The sequence below is a fragment of the Microtus oregoni genome, unplaced genomic scaffold, assembly GCF_018167655.1.
Source record: "Microtus oregoni isolate MIOR12 unplaced genomic scaffold, Mior012 000011F_ref0000422, whole genome shotgun sequence".
Taxonomy (NCBI): Eukaryota; Metazoa; Chordata; class Mammalia; order Rodentia; family Cricetidae; genus Microtus; species Microtus oregoni.
The window spans coordinates 17,541,844-17,560,590 of NW_024543070.1; the positions used below are offsets into that span (position 1 = coordinate 17,541,844).

At 48.4% G+C, this 18,747-nt stretch overlaps 1 protein-coding gene across 4 annotated transcripts; it reads right to left on the minus strand.

Moving 5' to 3' along the window:
* Positions 1-685: 685 nt before the first annotated feature.
* On the minus strand, positions 686-13,773 carry LOC121453365 (anion exchange protein 4-like). 4 transcript variants are annotated; one of them, XM_041660094.1, is made up of 21 exons: positions 13,556-13,773; positions 13,149-13,309; positions 12,673-12,786; positions 12,278-12,327; positions 11,988-12,145; positions 11,682-11,769; positions 10,992-11,155; positions 10,655-10,771; positions 10,317-10,491; positions 10,035-10,168; positions 9,658-9,920; positions 8,638-8,697; positions 8,259-8,440; positions 8,019-8,132; positions 6,559-6,720; positions 6,385-6,461; positions 5,068-5,140; positions 2,572-2,640; positions 2,171-2,344; positions 1,101-1,256; positions 686-739 (listed from the first exon to the last, which is right to left on the minus strand). In XM_041660094.1, exons 1-21 carry the CDS (start codon positions 13,771-13,773, stop codon positions 686-688), a joined length of 2,763 nt encoding a protein of 920 aa, XP_041516028.1. The 4 variants fall into 4 exon arrangements, with proteins under 4 accessions (XP_041516028.1, XP_041516025.1, XP_041516027.1 ...); XM_041660091.1 differs by having other exon boundaries at positions 6,283-6,461; XM_041660093.1 differs by lacking the exon at positions 2,572-2,640 and having other exon boundaries at positions 6,283-6,461.
* Between the last annotated feature and the right edge of the window lie 4,974 nt (positions 13,774-18,747).

An 18,747-nucleotide genomic window follows, 5' to 3' on the forward strand; every position in this document is an offset into this window, starting at 1 on the left:
CAGCACTCTGGAGGCAGAGGCAATGAATCTCTGTGAGTTCAAGGTCAGCCTGGTCTACAGAGTGAGTTCTAGGACAGGCTCCAATGCTACACAAAGAAACCCTGTGTCGAAAAAACAAAACAACAACAACAAAAGTTGTCCATGTTTTTGTCTCTCCCACTCCAGTTTAAGCTTCCTGAGATCAGGGGCTATGATTGTTTTGTCTATTCTATATTGATATAAATCAGAAGTGCTACATGGGTAAATAAAATGAAAGGCTAGAGAGCAAGGACTAGAGAACCCTCCACTTGTCTGGAGGATACACGGTTCTTGCCAGCCCTCAGGGAAGAGGCTCCTGGGCAAAGAAAGGCATAGCCTTTATTCTTCCCTCCTCCCTCTCAGTCTTATGTCCCGGGCATCTCAGTCGTTCCTCCTCTCTGGGATGTGTTTGAAATAAGCTTGACCTCCCTCTACTGGCAAAAATTCAGTACTGCCTCTGGGAATTCTTTCCTCTGGGGAAGTTCCTTCTATTTTCTCCACAATTCCAGAGTTCCCCAGGGACCGGAATATGAGTAGAAAGCAAGGATACCCATCCAGCAAACAGGAGGGTTCCAAGGTCTGATCTCACACCTTCCTCTCTCAATACCAGGAGCACTTTGTCCCACATTCTCACCTGTGTCCGTTTCCTGGGGTCTCCACATTCCTGCTAATTCACAGAGATGTTGATTTCTGGAGTCTTTGGCTGATACATCAATTCTGACTGTGGGGGAAAATTCAAAGATAGTTTGGGAACAGACCAAAAGAAAAATAAAAAAGCCTAAATAAGGGGCTCAGGAACTAGATAGGAATTCACATTCAAAACGAAACAAAGACCAGGGTTGAGAAGCTAGCTCAGGGAGCTGCATGCCTTTCTCTCTTTACCTCCATGGGCTCATAAACCAGAACTGCCTTTGGGGAAGATTTCCCTAAGCCCTTCATTCTGCCTGTATTATTACAGAGACAGAGGGAAGGACTGTGTTGAGGTCTTCAGGCTGAATGAGATACCAGACTTTAGAGACAGCTCTGACAACAGTCTCTCGACTCCTCCCCGTTCTCTTAGAAGGACTCGGCCTGGAGCTTACATCTTCATTGCCGTCTCTACTGAACAAGTGCTCTGGCTCCAGTCCACTCTCAGGGATGTTCTTCTCCTCCTCTGGCATGAGCTCATCCAGCCAGAGGAGTTCCAGTGGTGAAAAGACCCACTCCAGAGCTTTTCTGACTCCCACGAGGCCCAGTAACTGCAGAAACAGAAACAAGCCCCAGGGCTCTCTGCAACAGCCAGCCACTGGGACTAGCAGTCACGCTTCCTATTATTTCACTGAGTGAGATAATAACACAGTTCTATGAAGTAAACCCTTTCTGTTTGTTTGATAGTGTTTTGTTTTTGAGATAAAGTTTTATGTAGCTCAGGCTAGCCTTGAGCTCCTGATCCTCAACCTCTCAAGGGTTCATGTTGGGATCACAAGTGTGCATCATCCACCATCAGCTTTTTCTTCTCTTTTCTTTTCTTTTTTTTTCTTTTCTTTTCTTTTTTTGACACATGTTCTCACTATGCAGCTCTAGTAGCTCTGACTGGCTTGGAACTTGCTATGTAGACTAGGCTGGCCTTGAACTTGTGGTGATCCCCCTGCCTCTGCCTCCTGAGAATTACAGGTGTTCACCATACATCCACTTTCATTTTTTTTTTTTTTAAGACAGGATCTCACTTTGATCAGCCTCAGCCACCCAAGTACCGGGTTACAAGCAAAAACCTCTATACCCAGTTTGCAGTTTACTCCCACTGTACATAAAAGGCAACTGAAGCCCCAAGAGATAGTGACGCCCCTGAGGTCACACACCTGGTACATAGTAACCAGACTGATCCTATTGTAAGACTTGTGGCTCTTAACTTCCTCTTCTGTGCCTCACTGAGTAACAAGTGTCAGCATTGCCCTTGCAGGAGCTCAGTTATTTGCGGGGCCAGGGAGTTGTGGACAAGACCAAATTAGTTAGGGAAGTTGGTGAATCAAGAGTTCTAGGATTAGTTAATCCATAAGTATCCCCCAGCCATTTTCTTGGTCTTAAGATTTCCAACAGAAAGAGCCAGGGAAAGTAAGAGGAGTATTTTTTCAGCCACCCTCCAAGCTCAGAGTCTCTCAGAACTCCAGGTTACCATAAGTGGGAAGATAATGGCTGCAGGAGTAGACTTGATAATCCAAAGCAGACCCAGGCAGGCAAGCTGGATGGCCGTGAACAGGTGGACTCTGCTCAGAGGAACATGCCGCAAGAGCAGCATGTCTGGCTGATGTTTTGTTGGCATCAACAATAGCTGCACTCTCTTCATGAACTGGGAGAATGAGAGGAAAAGAAGGCAGGATGATGGGGTTAATTTGGAGGGTGCCACTGTTAGCTACAAGCCCTGCAAGGGGAAAGGAAGAAGGCTCCGTGGCCTCTCCATCTGGAGCATGAGAGCAGAGTGCCTATGTCCAGGAGAAGGAGGATAATGGACATGAGTGAGATTGGCAAGTGTGGGGAGGAGGAGTGAGGTTGCTAGGTGATTTGTAATGAGCTCACCTGGATGCTGCTGAGTGCTGCTACCCCCATGTAGAGGAAGATGCCGTAGAGCACAGGCATTGGGATGAACTAGTAGAAGTAGAGAGATAGCAAAGGAGCTTTTACCTTCCAGCCTCCCAGGTGCCCCACCTTAGGCCTTCAGACTGGAGCCTGCCAGGCCTTTCTTTTTCTTTCACATCCCACATACCTGATTCATTGAGTCTTTTCATGCCAATCACATGAGGTAGCTTGTTATTAGTGTCTGCACTTACTGATGAGAAACTAGAGAGACGAAGTGACTTGCCCATACCTCTCCTCTCATGCCTCTCCAATCTTTTTAATCCATCCAGTATTGCTGCCCTACAACTCTACATCCTTCCGCCCTGGCCTCCTGAATGCTGGGATCACACCGTACCACCATATCCAGGTTCCTCTTGTCTTACCATCACACGCCCCCTGCTCTCCATGCTCCATTCATATGCTGCTGTTTGCTCCTTACCCTTTCAAGACCTTTTCCTTTGCTATTCTTTCCTCCTAAAATGTTACTCATGCCCGGGCATGGTGACACACCTGTGATCCAGCACTTGGGAGGCAGAGGCAGGAAAATATATATAAATTCAAAGCCACCTTGGTCTATGTAGCAAGTTCCAGGATAGGCAGGGCTACACAGTGAAACCCTGTCTCAACCAACCAACCAACCAACCAACCAACCAATCAATCAATCAAATTCTCCTCTCTTGGACTTTACATCCACTCATGCTTCATCTCATTTCACTCTGGAAAGGTCTTCTCTGACTACTCAACCTGAAGTAGGCCTGGAACTGTGTAAAATTTAAAAAGATTTAGTTACTGCTATTACTATATGTGTTCGACAGCTTGCGTATGGAAGTCAAAGATGGACTTGTGGGGGTGGGTTTCTCCTTCTACCATGGTTTCCAGGGACTGCACTCAGGCCAGTCATCAGTCTTGCATGGCAGATGCTTTTGCCCACTGAACCATCTTGCCAGGCCTGCCCTAGCGCTCTTAATCACCTTACCCACTTTTATTTTTTTCACAGGAGTTATCATCTGAAGTCATCCTATTGCTTTAACTTTTAAAGATCTGTGCTCTATCACCAGACTCCGAGGAGGATGGAGACATATGTCATTGCCCCGGTATACCTCACCTCCAGTTCCTGGAACAGTGGATGGTATACCATTTATGAGAGTCAACCTACTTAGCAAGTGGTTAATCCAGTCCATCTGGCTTTCCTACTTACTGCAGTACTCTTACCCAGCCTCCATGACCTTGGCCCTGCCTAACCTCCGGCTCTTGTCTTTCTGCCAGTGACTCTTGTCTGACATTTCCACACCCTCCTTGACTACTTTGCTACTCGGTTTGTTTACCTTTTCTTCTATAGCTAGCTAGTTATATTATATAGGGTGTGTGTGTGTGTGTGTGTGTGTGTGTGTGTGTGTGTGAAGTTTCTGGTAAAGTTTGGTTTCATATTCCTTTTTAGTTCTTCTCCTCCCCTCTCTTAGGCACCAAGTACAGTGGGGTACCCAGCACAAGTTTCATAAGCCTTGAGAAAGAGCAAATGGTTTTTTGCTTTGAAGTTTCTCTGGGATATGAATACACACATAGTCTTAGCTTGTTGGGAGACTGGAACAAGGACAGTTCTAGAGCTCTGGGCATGATGGCATCCCCCTGTCCTACTCCACAGAACAGAAACCCTACTGGCCAAGAAATTAGGTACATTTTTTAAATCTTAATTTTTTAGATAAGGTCTCATGTAGACCAAGATGGTCTCAAACCTACTATATAAGTGAGACTAGCCTTGAACTTGAACTCCTGACCCTCTACCACCTAAGTGCCTGATCTATTTTGGTTTCTTTTGTTGTTATTGCTATTACATTCTCTCTCTCTCTCTCTCTCTCTCTCTCTCTCTCTCTCTGTGTGTGTGTGTGTGTGTGTGTGTGTGTGTGTGTGTGTGTGTACAAGCATGGAGAACAGAGAAGAACATGTTGGAATCAGTTCTTTGCTTCCATCTTGTAGACCTAGGCCCAATATCAGATTCAGGCCTTCAGGCTTGTTAGCTAATACCTTTATTCATTGAGCCATCTCAGACACACACACACCACCACCTCCACCACCACCACTTTTTTGTTTCTTTTGAGACAGGGTCTCACACTATTGCCCAAGCTGTTCTACAATTTATTGTATATGCAGACTAGCCTCAAAGTTGAAGCAAGCCTCCTGCCTCAACCTCTTGGCTCTGAGATTACAGGTATAATCCACCATGCTCTGGAAGTCTGGGTTTTTTAATCTGAGAAATTGGTGGGCAGTTACAAGTTACTTTACATCTTTAACCTTCAGGTTTCTCATTTGCAGAGTATGTGTGTCTCTCAGGGCTAGTTAACATGAAGATTATCGAAACCATGTGAGAAGAAAATGCAGTTCCTAAAACACTGAAGTATTCTAGCAGAGTCAGTTCTGTTGTTATTGCTGCACTGGCCCTCATCCTGGCCAAAATCATACCTTGAGCACAGGTGCCAGGAAGATGGAGACGCCTGTAAGGATGAACACCACCAAACCCGTCAGCCTCTGCTCCCTGTGGGGAGAAGGAAGAAGTGTGCTCCTGGAGGATCCAGGCTAGACCCCTTAACCAGGCCTAGTGCAGACCGGGCATCCAGAGAGGAGAGGAGGGAGTCCCTCTGTAGGTCACCTGGCAAAGGCCCCCTGCCCGCTGTCAGAACTGAAAGGAAAGACAAAGCACTCCAGCATGGGGCGTTGGGCCTCTCATCTGTCAGGTTCATTGTTCTGTTTTGTTTGGGTTTTTAAAAAATGCTCTATTACATTTTACTTATTTATACTGTGTATGTGCATGCATTACGTAAGTAGGTGCCTGTTTGGTGTATATGTGATGGTCAGAGGACAACTCGCAGGACTCAGTTCTTTCTTTTACCACCCAGGTCCCAGGAAGTCATGGGGTGTGACCGGAAGTGCCTTTACCCACCGAACTTCAGCAGCCCCCTGTGTCTTTTGTTTGTTTGTTTTGGTGGTTCTAGGAATTGAGCTAGGGCCTCATATGTACTTGGTGAGCACCACCACTGAATTCCATCCCCAGTTCCATAGTTTGTTTTTTATCGTGGTGGGAAATTAGCAGTTTCCACTGCCATAAAGAGTTGCATTTCATAATTTATGAAGTTAGTCAGTTTCATGCATTTCAGGTGGACTCTGTTTCCAATGGCCACACAGTTGTTTTTGTCATGGACTCTTTCGCGGTGTCCGTGGCAGGCTTCTACATTGAGTGAGGACAGTCAGGTGGCACCTCACCCTCCACGTCATCCTGACTACCTTCACCCTTACGTGTATAATGCTCTTCTTTCTGGGGCTGGGATTGCTGTTTGTTTGTTTGTTTGGTTGGTTGGTTGATTTGGTTTGGTTTGGTTTGGTTTTTCAAGACCAGATTTCTCTGTGTAGCTCTGACTGTCCTGGAACTCACTCTATAGACCAGGCTTGCCTCAAACAGAGATCTGCTTGCTTCTGCCTCCCAGTGTTTGGATTAAAGTTGTGTGCCACCACCACCTGTCTAATGCTCTTCTAGAGGCCCCTCACCCATCTCAGAGGCACCAACTTGCCCGGCTACAGTTCTTACGGGGCTTAAACTCAGAACTCAGGCTGCCCAAATAACTCACATATCCCGTATGTGCCACGCCCCTCTCACTCCAGCCCACTGACTCTATTCTTTACCTGATGCCCAGGAAGTGAGGGGCTTCACCAGGGACACAGGCTCTGCTCTCTCTCCGAAGACTATCCATATGGGCCAGAGAGAGGACAGTGGCTGAGACGTACCAGGGCAGCCCAAGTGCTGATGTGAGCAGCATCAAAACAGCTACACAGAAGAGGTCCAGGTGGAAGCCAGCTCCCTTCTGCAGGAAAAGTGGGTTGATTGGAAGCTAGAAGTGCCGTATGTACCTGACTCTGGAGTTTCTTTCTCTTGTCTAGGACCTGACCTGGCAGCCTTACCTGCAGTCTGTATTCTGCACGGTTGAGGATAACGGCTGTGATTTGCTGGTCCATGAAGATAAGGATAGACAGCAGCAGAGCAGGCAAGGCAGCTGCCACACTCAGCCACCAGGGGTTAGCTCCAAAAGGAGACACCAGCCAACCACGCCCAGGGAGTGTAGGCTGAGGGGACATTCCATGGACAGGTTGGAAAATGTCTCCGAGAACACCTCACCTGCACACCCTACTCCCACCTTGACACTCCACCTCCTCCTGCTCCAAGATCTTAAATTCTCGGTGGGAGCTCTCTCTCTCTCTCTCTCTCTCTCTCTCTCTCTCTCTCTCACACACACACACACACACACACACACACACACACACACCTCCTTCCATGTATCCCAGCGCCTTAAAAGAGAACAGAAAGAAGGGGCTAATCTGAATGGAGCCAAGGGCTCTGGACTTTGGTTCTCTCTGGAAGAAGAGTTGGTGAATATAACCTGCACACACTGCTTTGTTCTTATTCACAGCCTTTCTCCTTAGGTTCACACCCCACCCCCAAATCCAGAATGGGACAGCTCAGGTTCAGACCTGCCTTGGTCTGGGGCAGAGGTGGGGCAGGGTTAGGTGTGTCTGCGTCTGCTCTAATTATAAGCGTCTGTAGTGGGGAGGGGGCCCAGGTGATTGGTTGGGGTTCTGAACCCTAAAACTACCCCCATGAGAACCCCCTTGCTGTCCTGTCCTGGTGGGATCTAGGGGGAAAGGTTTCTATTGTCGAGGCAAAGTTTGGTACAGTACACTATCCTGCCTTACAGAAGGAGCTCCGGCTTTACAGAATCAGAGTTGGCATGAGGCGTGTAAAGAAGAGCAGGGTGTGTGGAAGTGGGCAGGGCCATGTCCATGGCAGGGAGAAGCCGGAACAGCATTTACTGAGTATGTGATCTGTGCCAAGCATTGTAGAAACTACACTATGATATGTAAATCCAAAACAGCCTATAGGAGAACAACTATCAATTATCCCATTTTTATAGACTAAAATTCTCAGAGGAGGTATGGTGATGCATGCCTGAAATCACAGCACAGAGGGTTTAAAAAGAAGGATCAAGAGTTCAAGGCCAGCCTCAGCTGTGTAGGGAATTTGAGGTCAATCTGAACTACAGGGGACTCTGTCTCCAAACAAACAAAGCTGCCTAGAGCCAGCTAGGAAGAGGCAGAAATGGAATTCAAACTCAAGCTGGCTGCTCAGATCCCATCCTCCAACACCTACCCTATGATAATAGCAACTGTATATGGCATTCTTCATTCCTTATGTGTCTGTTGAAATACCTCATTTTATCACTCAACGACTCTGTGAGACCATCATTTTTACTGTGTCTATCATGAATGAAGGAAACAGCTCAGAGGAAGAGAAGTATGGAATTTATGCATCTTATTACTCCAAAGTTGCTGGCCCCACCATCCCCCTCCTTCTGTCCAGCTCTCACCTTGAATTCTGTGGGCACCAAGAGCTTTGGTGTGGCTAGGCCCAGAAAAGCATCAAGGCCGCAGCCTAGCAGGATGGCCAGGACTGAGGAGAAGTCGCTGAACACCTTGCGCACCTGGCCATACAGTGGACAGTTTACTCTGGGCCTGCCATCCCATTTCTTCTTTAACCTTTCCCATTTGCAGACAGGATCCAGGGCCAGAACCAGACCTTTCCCACAGAAAGAGAAAATGGCACTCACCACAGAGGGGAAGAGGCGGCTATTCTTTACATGCTTGAGGGCCATGGCACAAAGGAAGGACGTAAAGAAGAGGAGAAGAGAGAAGAAGGCAATGTCTGGCACCGTGTGACAGCTGGGACCACGAGGGTAGCCTCCTTGCCGGATGCACTCAGTTGGAGACAGCAAGGATGCATTGACCAGGCCTAGGTGCTGCAGAGAGGAGTGGGGAGGTATTGGACAGTGGGCATTAGAGGAAGGGGAACCCACAGAGACATCAGGAACCCAGAATTGAGCATAGGCAAAATTCAAGTAACCAATGAAGCTTTCTTTCCTCTGTAGGTGGGAAGAGCTGAAGAGCTCTAACTCTTTTTCTTTCTTAGACCTTTCTAGGCGCAGGCACTCACCACACTTAAGACATCTGTGTCTTTGTGCTTTGCACTTGTCCACTCTGACACATTTCCTGGGAAGCAGAGAATTGCAGTGTAAGCCTCTTTCCTTGAGAAGCTTTTCTCCACAGGATTCTAATTTGTCCTTCCACCTGAACTAGAAAGTTCTTGATTCTGACCATTCTGCTGATTCTGTTGCACTTAAGAGTGTTCTCAAGCTGCTACTCCGTACACTCACACCCCCGGATTCCCTACCATCTGGGCCTCTGGTGCTGAGCACAAAACTGAGCCACAACACTTGCTCAAACATTGACCAAATGCATGAGCTCTCAGATCTGTGTGTACCGGAGCGAGAAGTGGTCTCATTCAGGACTAGTAGAATCAGATACAGATTAGAAAAGATACATTTTTAGCTAGATAGTTAATGGCTCGCGCTTATACTCTCAGCAGTTGAAGATGGAGGCAGGAGGATTGGGGTTCAAGGTCATCATTGCTTACATAGTCAGTTGGAGACTATACTGGGCTACGTGAGACCTTGTCTCACCCTGGAGACCTTCCCCACAAAGGACATCTTCCCCCATTCCTGATGCTACCTTCCATTTGGAGGGATCTATGCAAGTGTGACACCCCAAACCCCCCCCCCCAGTTATCTGCTTTCACTCAGAATGTGATTTATTTGACTGGTGACTTTAGGAGGTGAGACAGGCATGCCTGGTCCCACCCTTTCCTCTCTTCTCTCAAGAGTGACTACCTGGTTGGTGTATTTAGCTCTGCTCCTCTGGTGGAACCAGTCCCCATCCAGTGCTGCCATTCTTAGATGGGTATTTCTGAAGACTTCCCTCTTAGGAAGCCCAAAAGCCCATGTCAGGGCTGTCAGAAATAAAGACAGTCCTGGGATTTCCCTAGATTTATTTTGTAACTGATCCTGAACCAGAATGGAAACTTCTGGTTATTGGATAAGTACTCAGCCTTTCCTGAACTTAGTCCATTTCCCACCTCTTTCCTCACCTGGCTGAGGTACCAATTTCCCTCACCTCCTGGGCCTGGGAATTGACAGAAGCAACCCTGGGCAGGAGATCCTGGCCTTTGGATTGGATAGGCACGGATCAAGTTCAGCATTTTCCCCACAGCATCATAAATGAAGATGAGGCTGATAAGAGCACAGAATCCTTCCTCTGTGAATCGGGTGAAGTAGCGCACCAGCAAGCTGGCCTCTGTAGCCACCAGCACCAGGCAAAACGTGGCCACCCAGATGCCCACCCATAGGCGGAAGGGCAGGTAGTCCAGGCTGTGATCTCTGTGGGAGTGAGGACAGTCAGGGCTGACTGTTCCCCACCTAACCCAGGGCATAGAAAGCCCTCACCCTCTCTTCACCCACCAACGGGCTAGAAAGGTGAGAGAGGTCTCCTACCTGCTAAAAGAAAAGAGCAGGCGCTCAAACACCAGCACTGGCCCCGTGCTGCTAAGGATGGTGAGGGGCTGGCCTGCCATCAGGCAGAAGGCAGCTCCAGCCACCGCTGTGCCCAGGAAACTCTCCAGCACTCCCTGGAAGTAGACATAGCTCTTCATAGGACTCTGGCATCCCAACATAGGAGACCAAGGTCCTGTGGAGTCCCAGCACCACTCAGTCCCAAGAGGTCAGACAGGTAGGACATCGGAGTTTATGCCAAACCCATCATACAAACCCACGCACCTGGGCACCTTCAGTGGCATCTCCCAGCAGACCCCCAAAAGTGATGGCGTTCGTTACTGTGGCCAGGTAAATGTAGAGCACAGCTGAGAAACACTGGGGGTGTAGGGCGTCCAAGAAATCGCTGGGGTACCAGCATGCCTTCCGGCGCACGTCCTGGACAAGACCCCCAAACAGCCTCCCACCCGTGGGTCGTCAGTGATCCAGATTTCCACACCCTGCACCTGCATCCTGCTTTTCTCTGTATCCAGGAGAGCCCCTCCCACATTGCCTGCACATTTCGATGCCCCTGTTACTCTTCCATAGGATCCCACCCCTTGTTCCCACACAGCTTTCCTCACCTGCCCGTCCTTTGTAACTCCGGGCTGGGTGCATGCTGGCCATGGTGGTGCCTGTCCCTTGCCTGGGCCGCACTCCCACGGGAGAGGCCGGTGACTTCCTGCAGTTCTGAGAGGGGTCTGGGCAGAAAGAGAACCCCAGATGCCCTGACATCTCCGGCCAACGTGAGATTTGACTTCAGAGTACGTGACGCCCCGCCCGCTGGAGGCTACTAAGGGCGCCCTCAGATTGTCCAGGAGAAGTTAGATGCAGGTCACAGTCTCACTGTCTGAAATCCAAACTTAGCTGGGGAGCGCGGTAGACCCATAACCAAGGGAAAGGTCTGTGTGGAATTAGGACCCCGGGTACCTTTTGTGCTGAGAGGGTAGGCATTTGGGCGGGGGAATCCGGGCTGTCCGGTCCCACCGACCTGGGGGTAGAGTTGTCACCTCCTGTAGAAAGGCATCCAGGGCTGCCAGAAGGTCATGAAGATTGTTTGCCCGACGAACTGACCACTGGAATTGCTGCATTTAAGGTCACAGGGTGGACAGTAAATGCATTATTTGGACTCTTTCATGTGTTTGCACTTGTATTTTCTCAAAATCACACACAAGCTACAAGCAGAGAAATTCATAATTCACCCACAAGTGCATACATTTGTTCATTCATTCATTCTGTGCCTATTGTAATGCGGCTACATTGGTAGCTATGGAAAGGTCAGCCCCCATGTTACAAAACACAAAGCCACACTCTGCCTCACTGTTATTTCTTTTCTTTCTTTCCTTTTTTTTTTTTTGTTTTTTGTTTTTGTTTTTGGTTTGGTTTGGTTTGGTTTTTTGGAGACAGGGTTTCTCTATGTAGCTTTGGAGCCTGCCCTGGCACTAACTCTGTAGATCAAGCTGGCCTCGAGCTCACAGAGATCCGCCTGCCTCTGCCTCCCGAGTGCTGGGATTCTACCACCGCCTGGTCTCACTGTTATTTCTGATTAGAGTCTATACATATGCCCCACACACAGAGATATGCACACAGAGGAACACCTGCTCCACTCACCGGGTCACTGAGGAGGACAGCTGCTGCCCGACCCATCTCATGGTAGCTCCTTCCCAGGGTAGGAGGACCCAAAAGGAGACAGAAAAACCTGAAGAAGGAAAGGGGCCTCTAAGCTGCTTTCTCATGGGGCAGCACTGCCTGCTAAGAACAGCCTCTGACACTTAGCTCTGATTTCCCTACCTGCTCTAGTGCACACCAGCCCTGCAGAATGACCCCTGGGTAGCATTTCCTAGACACTCTTGGGGAGCTGGATCCAAAGACCCCACCCTCCTTCTGTGCCCTGGAGCCCTGAGTCTATCACCTCACCTGCTAGGCAGGATCACCTCTGTAAGAGGTTCCAGCACCACTGGATTCCGCAGTCTCACGAAGGCCCCTAGTGGCTGAGCCAGGAAGCCCAGCTCTCCTGCCAGCACTGCTGCTGCCTCTGCTCCTGGAGGCAGCTTCTGTTTCAAGGGGTTCTGGAGCTGGATTGCAGAGTGTGAGAGATCATTTAGGGAGGGAAACGCTGGCAGAAACTCAACTAAAGAGCCTGGTGGAGCGTGGATCTCTTAATTCCTGATCTCCCTCCCAGCCTTGCCCAAGGAAGGGCCACAAACCTTCATGGGTGTGTCCTCATCAAAAGAAGCATTTCTGAAAGCATTGGGCCCTGCAAAGCAGGAATGCATGGTGGTTAGGAGCACAAGCCTTAGGGGCAGGCCTACTCGAGGATACCTGTAATACAAGCCTTCCTAGTAACTGTCATCAGAAGATAGTGCATTCAAAGCTCCCGGCACAGTAGCTGCCACGGATACCCCTTTGGAGAGCCCTGACTGGTATGGCCCTGGTACTCCCACTCTTCCGCCTTCACCATTACCTGGTTTCCTTTTGCCCATGAATCTTGGCCTGAGGAATGAGCCAAGCCGAGGCCACTCCTGGCTCAAGAAACATAGATGATACCTGGGCTCCTCCTATCCCAGAGTCTTGATCCTAGGCCCAAAGAGGAACCTCTCACCTCTGCAGGGCCTGATGCCTGTGGTCTGAATGTGGTGCTGGGGTCTCTGCAGCAGCAAGGCTTGGAGCTGTCCTCTCAGTTCCGGGCTCAGTGACTCCCCACTGATCACTTGTTCTGCAGAAACAGGCATGAAGTTCAAACCCCCACTCAAGAGCTCTCTATCCCATCCCTGGTTCCCTTCCCTGCTTCTCATTCCTTGAGTCTTTCCTTCTAGAGTCTCAGGAAAAGCAAAGGCTGCTGAACCGCCCCTTCCCACATTGTTTTGAGACAAAGTCTCACTACATAAACTGGGCTGCCCAATTCTCAGTGGTCCTCCTGTCTTCTGCCTGCCAAGTGCTGAGACCTCCGCTGCTTTTCCATCACTATCTCTGTGATAGAAACAGCAGTCCCTAGGGTAGGATGGGGTGGGATAGGCTCTGGAAGATTCTAAGATTTGGGGGGAAATTCCCAGGGAATGGAATGTCTCCCAAGCCTACCCACAAGCTCCAGGAGGCTCTGAGCTTGGCAGTCCAGCAGTACAATACCCTCAGCCAAGAGGCTTCGAAGGTTCTGGAGGCTGGGTAGTGCCAGGGTAGGCACATGGGGGGCACTCCACCGGCCCGCATCTACTTCTAGCTTTTCTTCAAACAGCATCCACCTGTGATAAAGGGAGAGCAAGTGTTGCTGGTAGACTCCCTCCCATGTCTAGGACACAGGCAGGGCAGTGTGGCTGCCCTTGACCCAGTTGTACAGACGGTCTCTCTCCCTGAGCAGTCAGTCACCCTTCACTGGGTCTCAGAGAACTCAGAACCATGTTGTAGAGGAATCTCGTGGAAAGAATACAAGGAGAACATCCTACTTTGCAGTGGGAAGGATGCTGTAGAACTAGCCAGGTTCCACTCACCTGCCTGTCTCCCTCCACTCCAGCGCCTGGGGCCAGCCCAACAGCTCGTTTAGTTGAATGAAGAGCAGAGGATCCTTGGATACCCCCGATTCCCCACTGTCTGTGTCTGAGGGACCACCAAGGCTGGGACCAGGGCCAAGGCCACTGTCCAGTTCCTCAGCAAGAACATTTTCATGAGCACTGGAATGTTCAAATTCCTCTTGCCCTGGCAGCTTCATCTTGAGGAGGCTTGCACAAAACCTTGTACTCTGTGCTGTGCTGTGCTGTGCTGGGGCCCTCTGGCTGGCCCATTTATACTGCACCCCTTACCACAGCACAGGACAAGCAAAGCCAATCCTGTTGGCTCCAGAAAATACCAGCCATCTCCTCCTCTGCTTGTTTTCTGACCCCTGCTGGCCTAAGTGTTTGTAAGACTGACCTAGCCATTCCCAGACCTTTCAGAAACGCCCCACCTGTGTATGTACATCAGGTCTGACCTCACTGTATTTTTTATAAATAAATAGGAGTAACTGATCCCCAGCCCAGGTTCTGTTGCCCCTGGCCATCCTGTATCAAATATTGACACTACAAATCCAGGACTGTTTAGGTGTCAACAATATAGCACAGGGGCCACAGACACACATTTGGTCAAAGAAGGAACTTAATGAATAACTAGGTTTGTGGAATCTAGACAGGGCAAGTCAGACAGAAGATAGAGGGCTCTTAAGTGGGCTGACTTTGGAAAGTGGAGACAGGTCATGGAGAACACATGCCTGTGTCAAAATTCTTTTATCCAATGTCTGGAAACCCAATTTAGATATGTGCCCCTTTAACTCAGACCCTCGCTGAAGGAGGTAGAGGGGTGTGTATGTGTGTATGAGTTCCTGGAACCAAAGTTACAAAAAAACAATGTGGTCCTTAACCAAATTCTATTGATTCTACCTTCCAAATGTACCTAGAGTCCAGCCACATTTCCCAGCTCCAGCACTGCCGCTATGATCCAAGCCACTACCATCTCGCACCTGAATTATTTCGGTAGCCCACTAGCCTTTTGCAATAATCTCTTTGGCTTTGGCTCTTTCTCACTTCCCAAGGTCCATATTCCGAGCAGCAGGATTTTCTTTCTTTCTTTGTTTGAGACAGAGTCTCACTGTTTATCCCTGGCTGGCCTGGAATTTGTTACAAAGACTGAATTTGTTACAGAGACTGAGTTGGTCTTCTTGGACTCTCAGAGATCTGTCTGCCTCTGCCCCCTAACTGCTGGCCTTAAAGGTATGTGCCACCACCCCAAGCTAAGGATTCTTTTAAAAATATTTTTAGGGCTAGAGAGATGACTCATTGGTTAAGAACATTTGCTGCTCTTCCAGAGGACCCGGGTTTGATTCCCAACACCCACATGACAGCTTACAACAGTCAGTAACTCCAGCTCCATGGAATATGACACACTCTCTTCTGGTCTTCTCAGGTAAAAGGCACACAGATGATGAACAGAAATACATGGCAAAATACCCCCAACCCAAGACCCCCCCCCTACTGCCCCTCCAGTCTTTCTAACCTGGACCTGTGGCACAGGCCTGTAATCCCAGTTGCTTGGGAGGCTGGAGCACTACACGAGGACAAACACACACACACACACACACACACACACACACACACACACACACACACATTAATGAGCTGAGCCTCGAGTTCAACCCCTTCCGATTTATATATAAGTAAGGTCACTCCTTTCTCCAGCTGCAGGCCTACATAATGTACCTTTTTTAAAATTTTGGTTTTGGTTATTTATGCAAGGTTTCTCTGTGTAACCCTCGTTGTTCTGGAACTCTCTCTGTAGACCAGGCTGGCCTCAAACTTACAGAAATCCGCCTGCCTCTGCCTCCCGAGTGCTGGAATTAAAGGCATGCGCCACCACTGCTGTCTACATAATGTATCTTTAAAAATGTCTTCTCCAAGATGAAGTTCTGTGAATAAGAAAAAGGAAGAGATCAGCACACACGCTCCCTGAAGTCCTGAGTGCCTGAGGGGAAGGGCTTCAGGCTGCCTAGGCAGCAGTATTAGTTGCATCTCTTTTTTTTTTTTAAATATTTATTTATTTATTATGTGCACAATATTCTGTCTGTGTGTATGACTGCAGGCCAGAAGAGGGCACCAGACCTCATTACAGATGGTTGTGAGCCACCATATGGTTGCTGGGAATTGAACTCAGGACCTTTGGAAGAGCTCTGAGCCATCTCTCCAGTCCCTAGTTGCATCTCTTGCTGCTGCTGGTGACAGCACCAACCCACCCTTCTGAATACATCTCCATCCTTCTTTTGCTGCCTTCTTTCTACCCTCCTCCCCTCCAGCCTCCAGCCCCTTTTCTGGGTAATGAAAAGTCTGGTTCTGCCCAAGAGACTTTGCTGTTCTTTACAAGGAATGTTTTCTCCCTGGGTCTTCACATGCCTGGATCCTTGCACGTAGGTCTCATCTCAAATATTACTTATTCAAGGAACCTTCCCTCTGGAGTCATTCTATGATATTTCTGTTTTGTTTCTCTTACTTAGCTGTTATCACTACTAGTAACCTTGTTTATTGTTTGTGGTTTATTGCCTGCCTCTCCACACACACACATACAGCTGTACAGCCCATGAAGCGGTATCTTACTTGACTTGGCCCTGAGCCTTGGGCAGCCTGGCACATAGTGTCTCTCAATAAATATTTGTCCGATGACCGCATAGAAAGGAAAGGGTTGGGTCAAGAATCGCGCTTCTTCTGGGAGCCACACGAGGGCGCTGCTCCCCATGGCCTGAATCGCAGGAGCCGCTCCCTAAGGCCGAGCGGTTATGTTTTTGTTTTTCTGTCAAGGCTTGGAAACGGCAAGATGGCAGGGAGAAGTATATGAATCTCTGCCTAGTCCTGGCCCAATGCAGACTGGCCCCGAGGGGTGGCATGAGGAGGGTGGAGGTGCCTCTCAGGATGGGGAGGGGAAGGACAATCAGGTTCGTTTGACTGAGAATCTAAGCCCTCGCGGGAAATGGGATTCAGTGTCCATCCTCCAACCTCCCCAATGCTTCAGGAGGTTGGTCCAAGGCAGAGGAAGGATTCATGAAATCACTGAGGTGGTTTCAGTCCCCAGAGGAGCCGAAACTGGCTTAGGGGCTGAAAGGGGAGGGGAACCCCTGTGACCATTCCTTCAAGAATGTGTCCCAACCTTAGGGGGCAAGTGACTCAAGAAAGCTTGAGGGGATAGAATCATGGGTTTGGCATGAATAACCCCAAACCCACATAAACACTAGCCACCATAAATTCTGCCAAAGTTCAGGAAAGTCTGTCCTTGCCTATCTCTGGCCCAACACCGAGAGTTCCTTATAAATGCTGGGACCACCACACTCCTCTCCACGCTTCATTTCAACCTCTGAACCTGGGTGCTCAGAGCTGGGCGGATTGGAGAAGGAGCTGCCTAGGAAGCCAGGTCAGCTTGGAGGCCTCTGGTCTCCTAGACAGGGCCAGGAATGCTGTGTATAGGAACAGCCCTGAATGTGCACCCCGGAGTTCAATGACCTGGTTCTCATCCCGATGACATCATAGATAGACTTCAGGGAGACCTTGATGAAGGGCCTTGTCTATGAGTCTCAGCTTTATTTCATAGACACAAAGATGGTTGGTTGGGTAGATAATTCCCAAGATTCAAATCTTCCTGCAGTAGCATATGGGATGAGTGTGCCCGCCCACTCCCCAGATGAAGGTAAGTGGTAAAGAGATCCTTGCTGAACAAAACAGAGCCTGATGTGGTGGCACAGACATTTATCCCAGCTCTCTGGAGGCAGAGGCAGGTGGATCTCTGCCTCTGAGATTTTGAGACCAGCCTGGTCTACACAGAGAGCTCCAGGACAGCCAGGACTACACAGTGAGACCTTATATCAAAAAAACCAAATAGCTGGTCAGTGGTGGTGCACAACTTTAATCCCAGCACTCATAAGGCAGAGGCAAGCAGATCTCTGAGTTTGAGGCCAGATGGTCTACAGAGTGAACTCCAGGACAGCCAGGGCTACACAGAGAAATCCTCTCTTGAAAACAAACAAGAGAAACCAACTAAACAAGCAATAAACCAAATAACAACAAACAACACACAAACCAAAACAGGAATTGTCTATACCTAGTAGTCGTGACAGCTAAACCCACTCTGCAAGAATCTGTACAAGAGATCTCATCAATAATTGTACTTAGAACAACACTTTAACAAAAGGTGTGGAGAGAGAGAGAGAGAGAGAGAGAGAATGTGTGTGTGGTAGGAGAACAACTATCAGAATTCTGATCTCTGCTGCCTGTGCATCTCAGGGACTGGACTCAGCTCCTCAGGCTGAGTGGTGAGCATCCTTCCCCACCAAACCATCTCACTGACACTCATGCATGCCTTTTTTGTCAGTAGTTTTTAACTCCTTCAAAATCTGGACTGGAATGTAGATTAGTTTGTAGAATATTTTCCTAGTATGTGTGAAGCCTGGGGTTCAGTTCTTACCATTGAATAAACAGGATGCGGTGGATGCCTGTGATCCCAGCTCTTGGGAGAGGGAGGGAAGCAGGAATTAGTTCAGAATTGTTCTCAGTGGCCAGCTTATGAGCTTATGAAACATGTGACCCTGTCTCAAAAAAAAAAAAAGAAAAGCAATAGAAAAAAAGAAAGTTACTTTTTTACCCTTCATTTTTATAACATCTGCTGTTCACACAACTCCATTACGATCCTGAAATGATGTTCAAAGGCAATAACCTACGTGCACACTTAGTCTTCAAATGAAATCAATACCGGGAGGCAGGCACAATGGAACAACTTAAGTTCCAGATACTCAGAAGTAGAGGCAGAAGGAGTGCTTGAGCCCAGAAGTTCAAGGTCAGCCTGGACATCATAGCAGGATACACCTGATCTCAAAACAAAATCATTCAATATGTAAATCCTCAGTCTAGAAATATATATATATATATATATATATATATATGCTTACCAGGAATATGACAGCTATAAATACTGACCGATGCAGGTATCACCAAAACAAGCATTCCATTCTAACTTCCTTCTAGGAAAAGCTCAAGGAAAACCTCTATATTTTATATAAATTTGAAATAGGTTTAAGCTCAAGTAGTCAGGTTTTCAGCCAGGAGGAACCCAGCAAGGCAGCTCAAAAGAAGCATGAAATGTACAGTGATTTATTTGTTTTCCATTTTATGTATTTTAA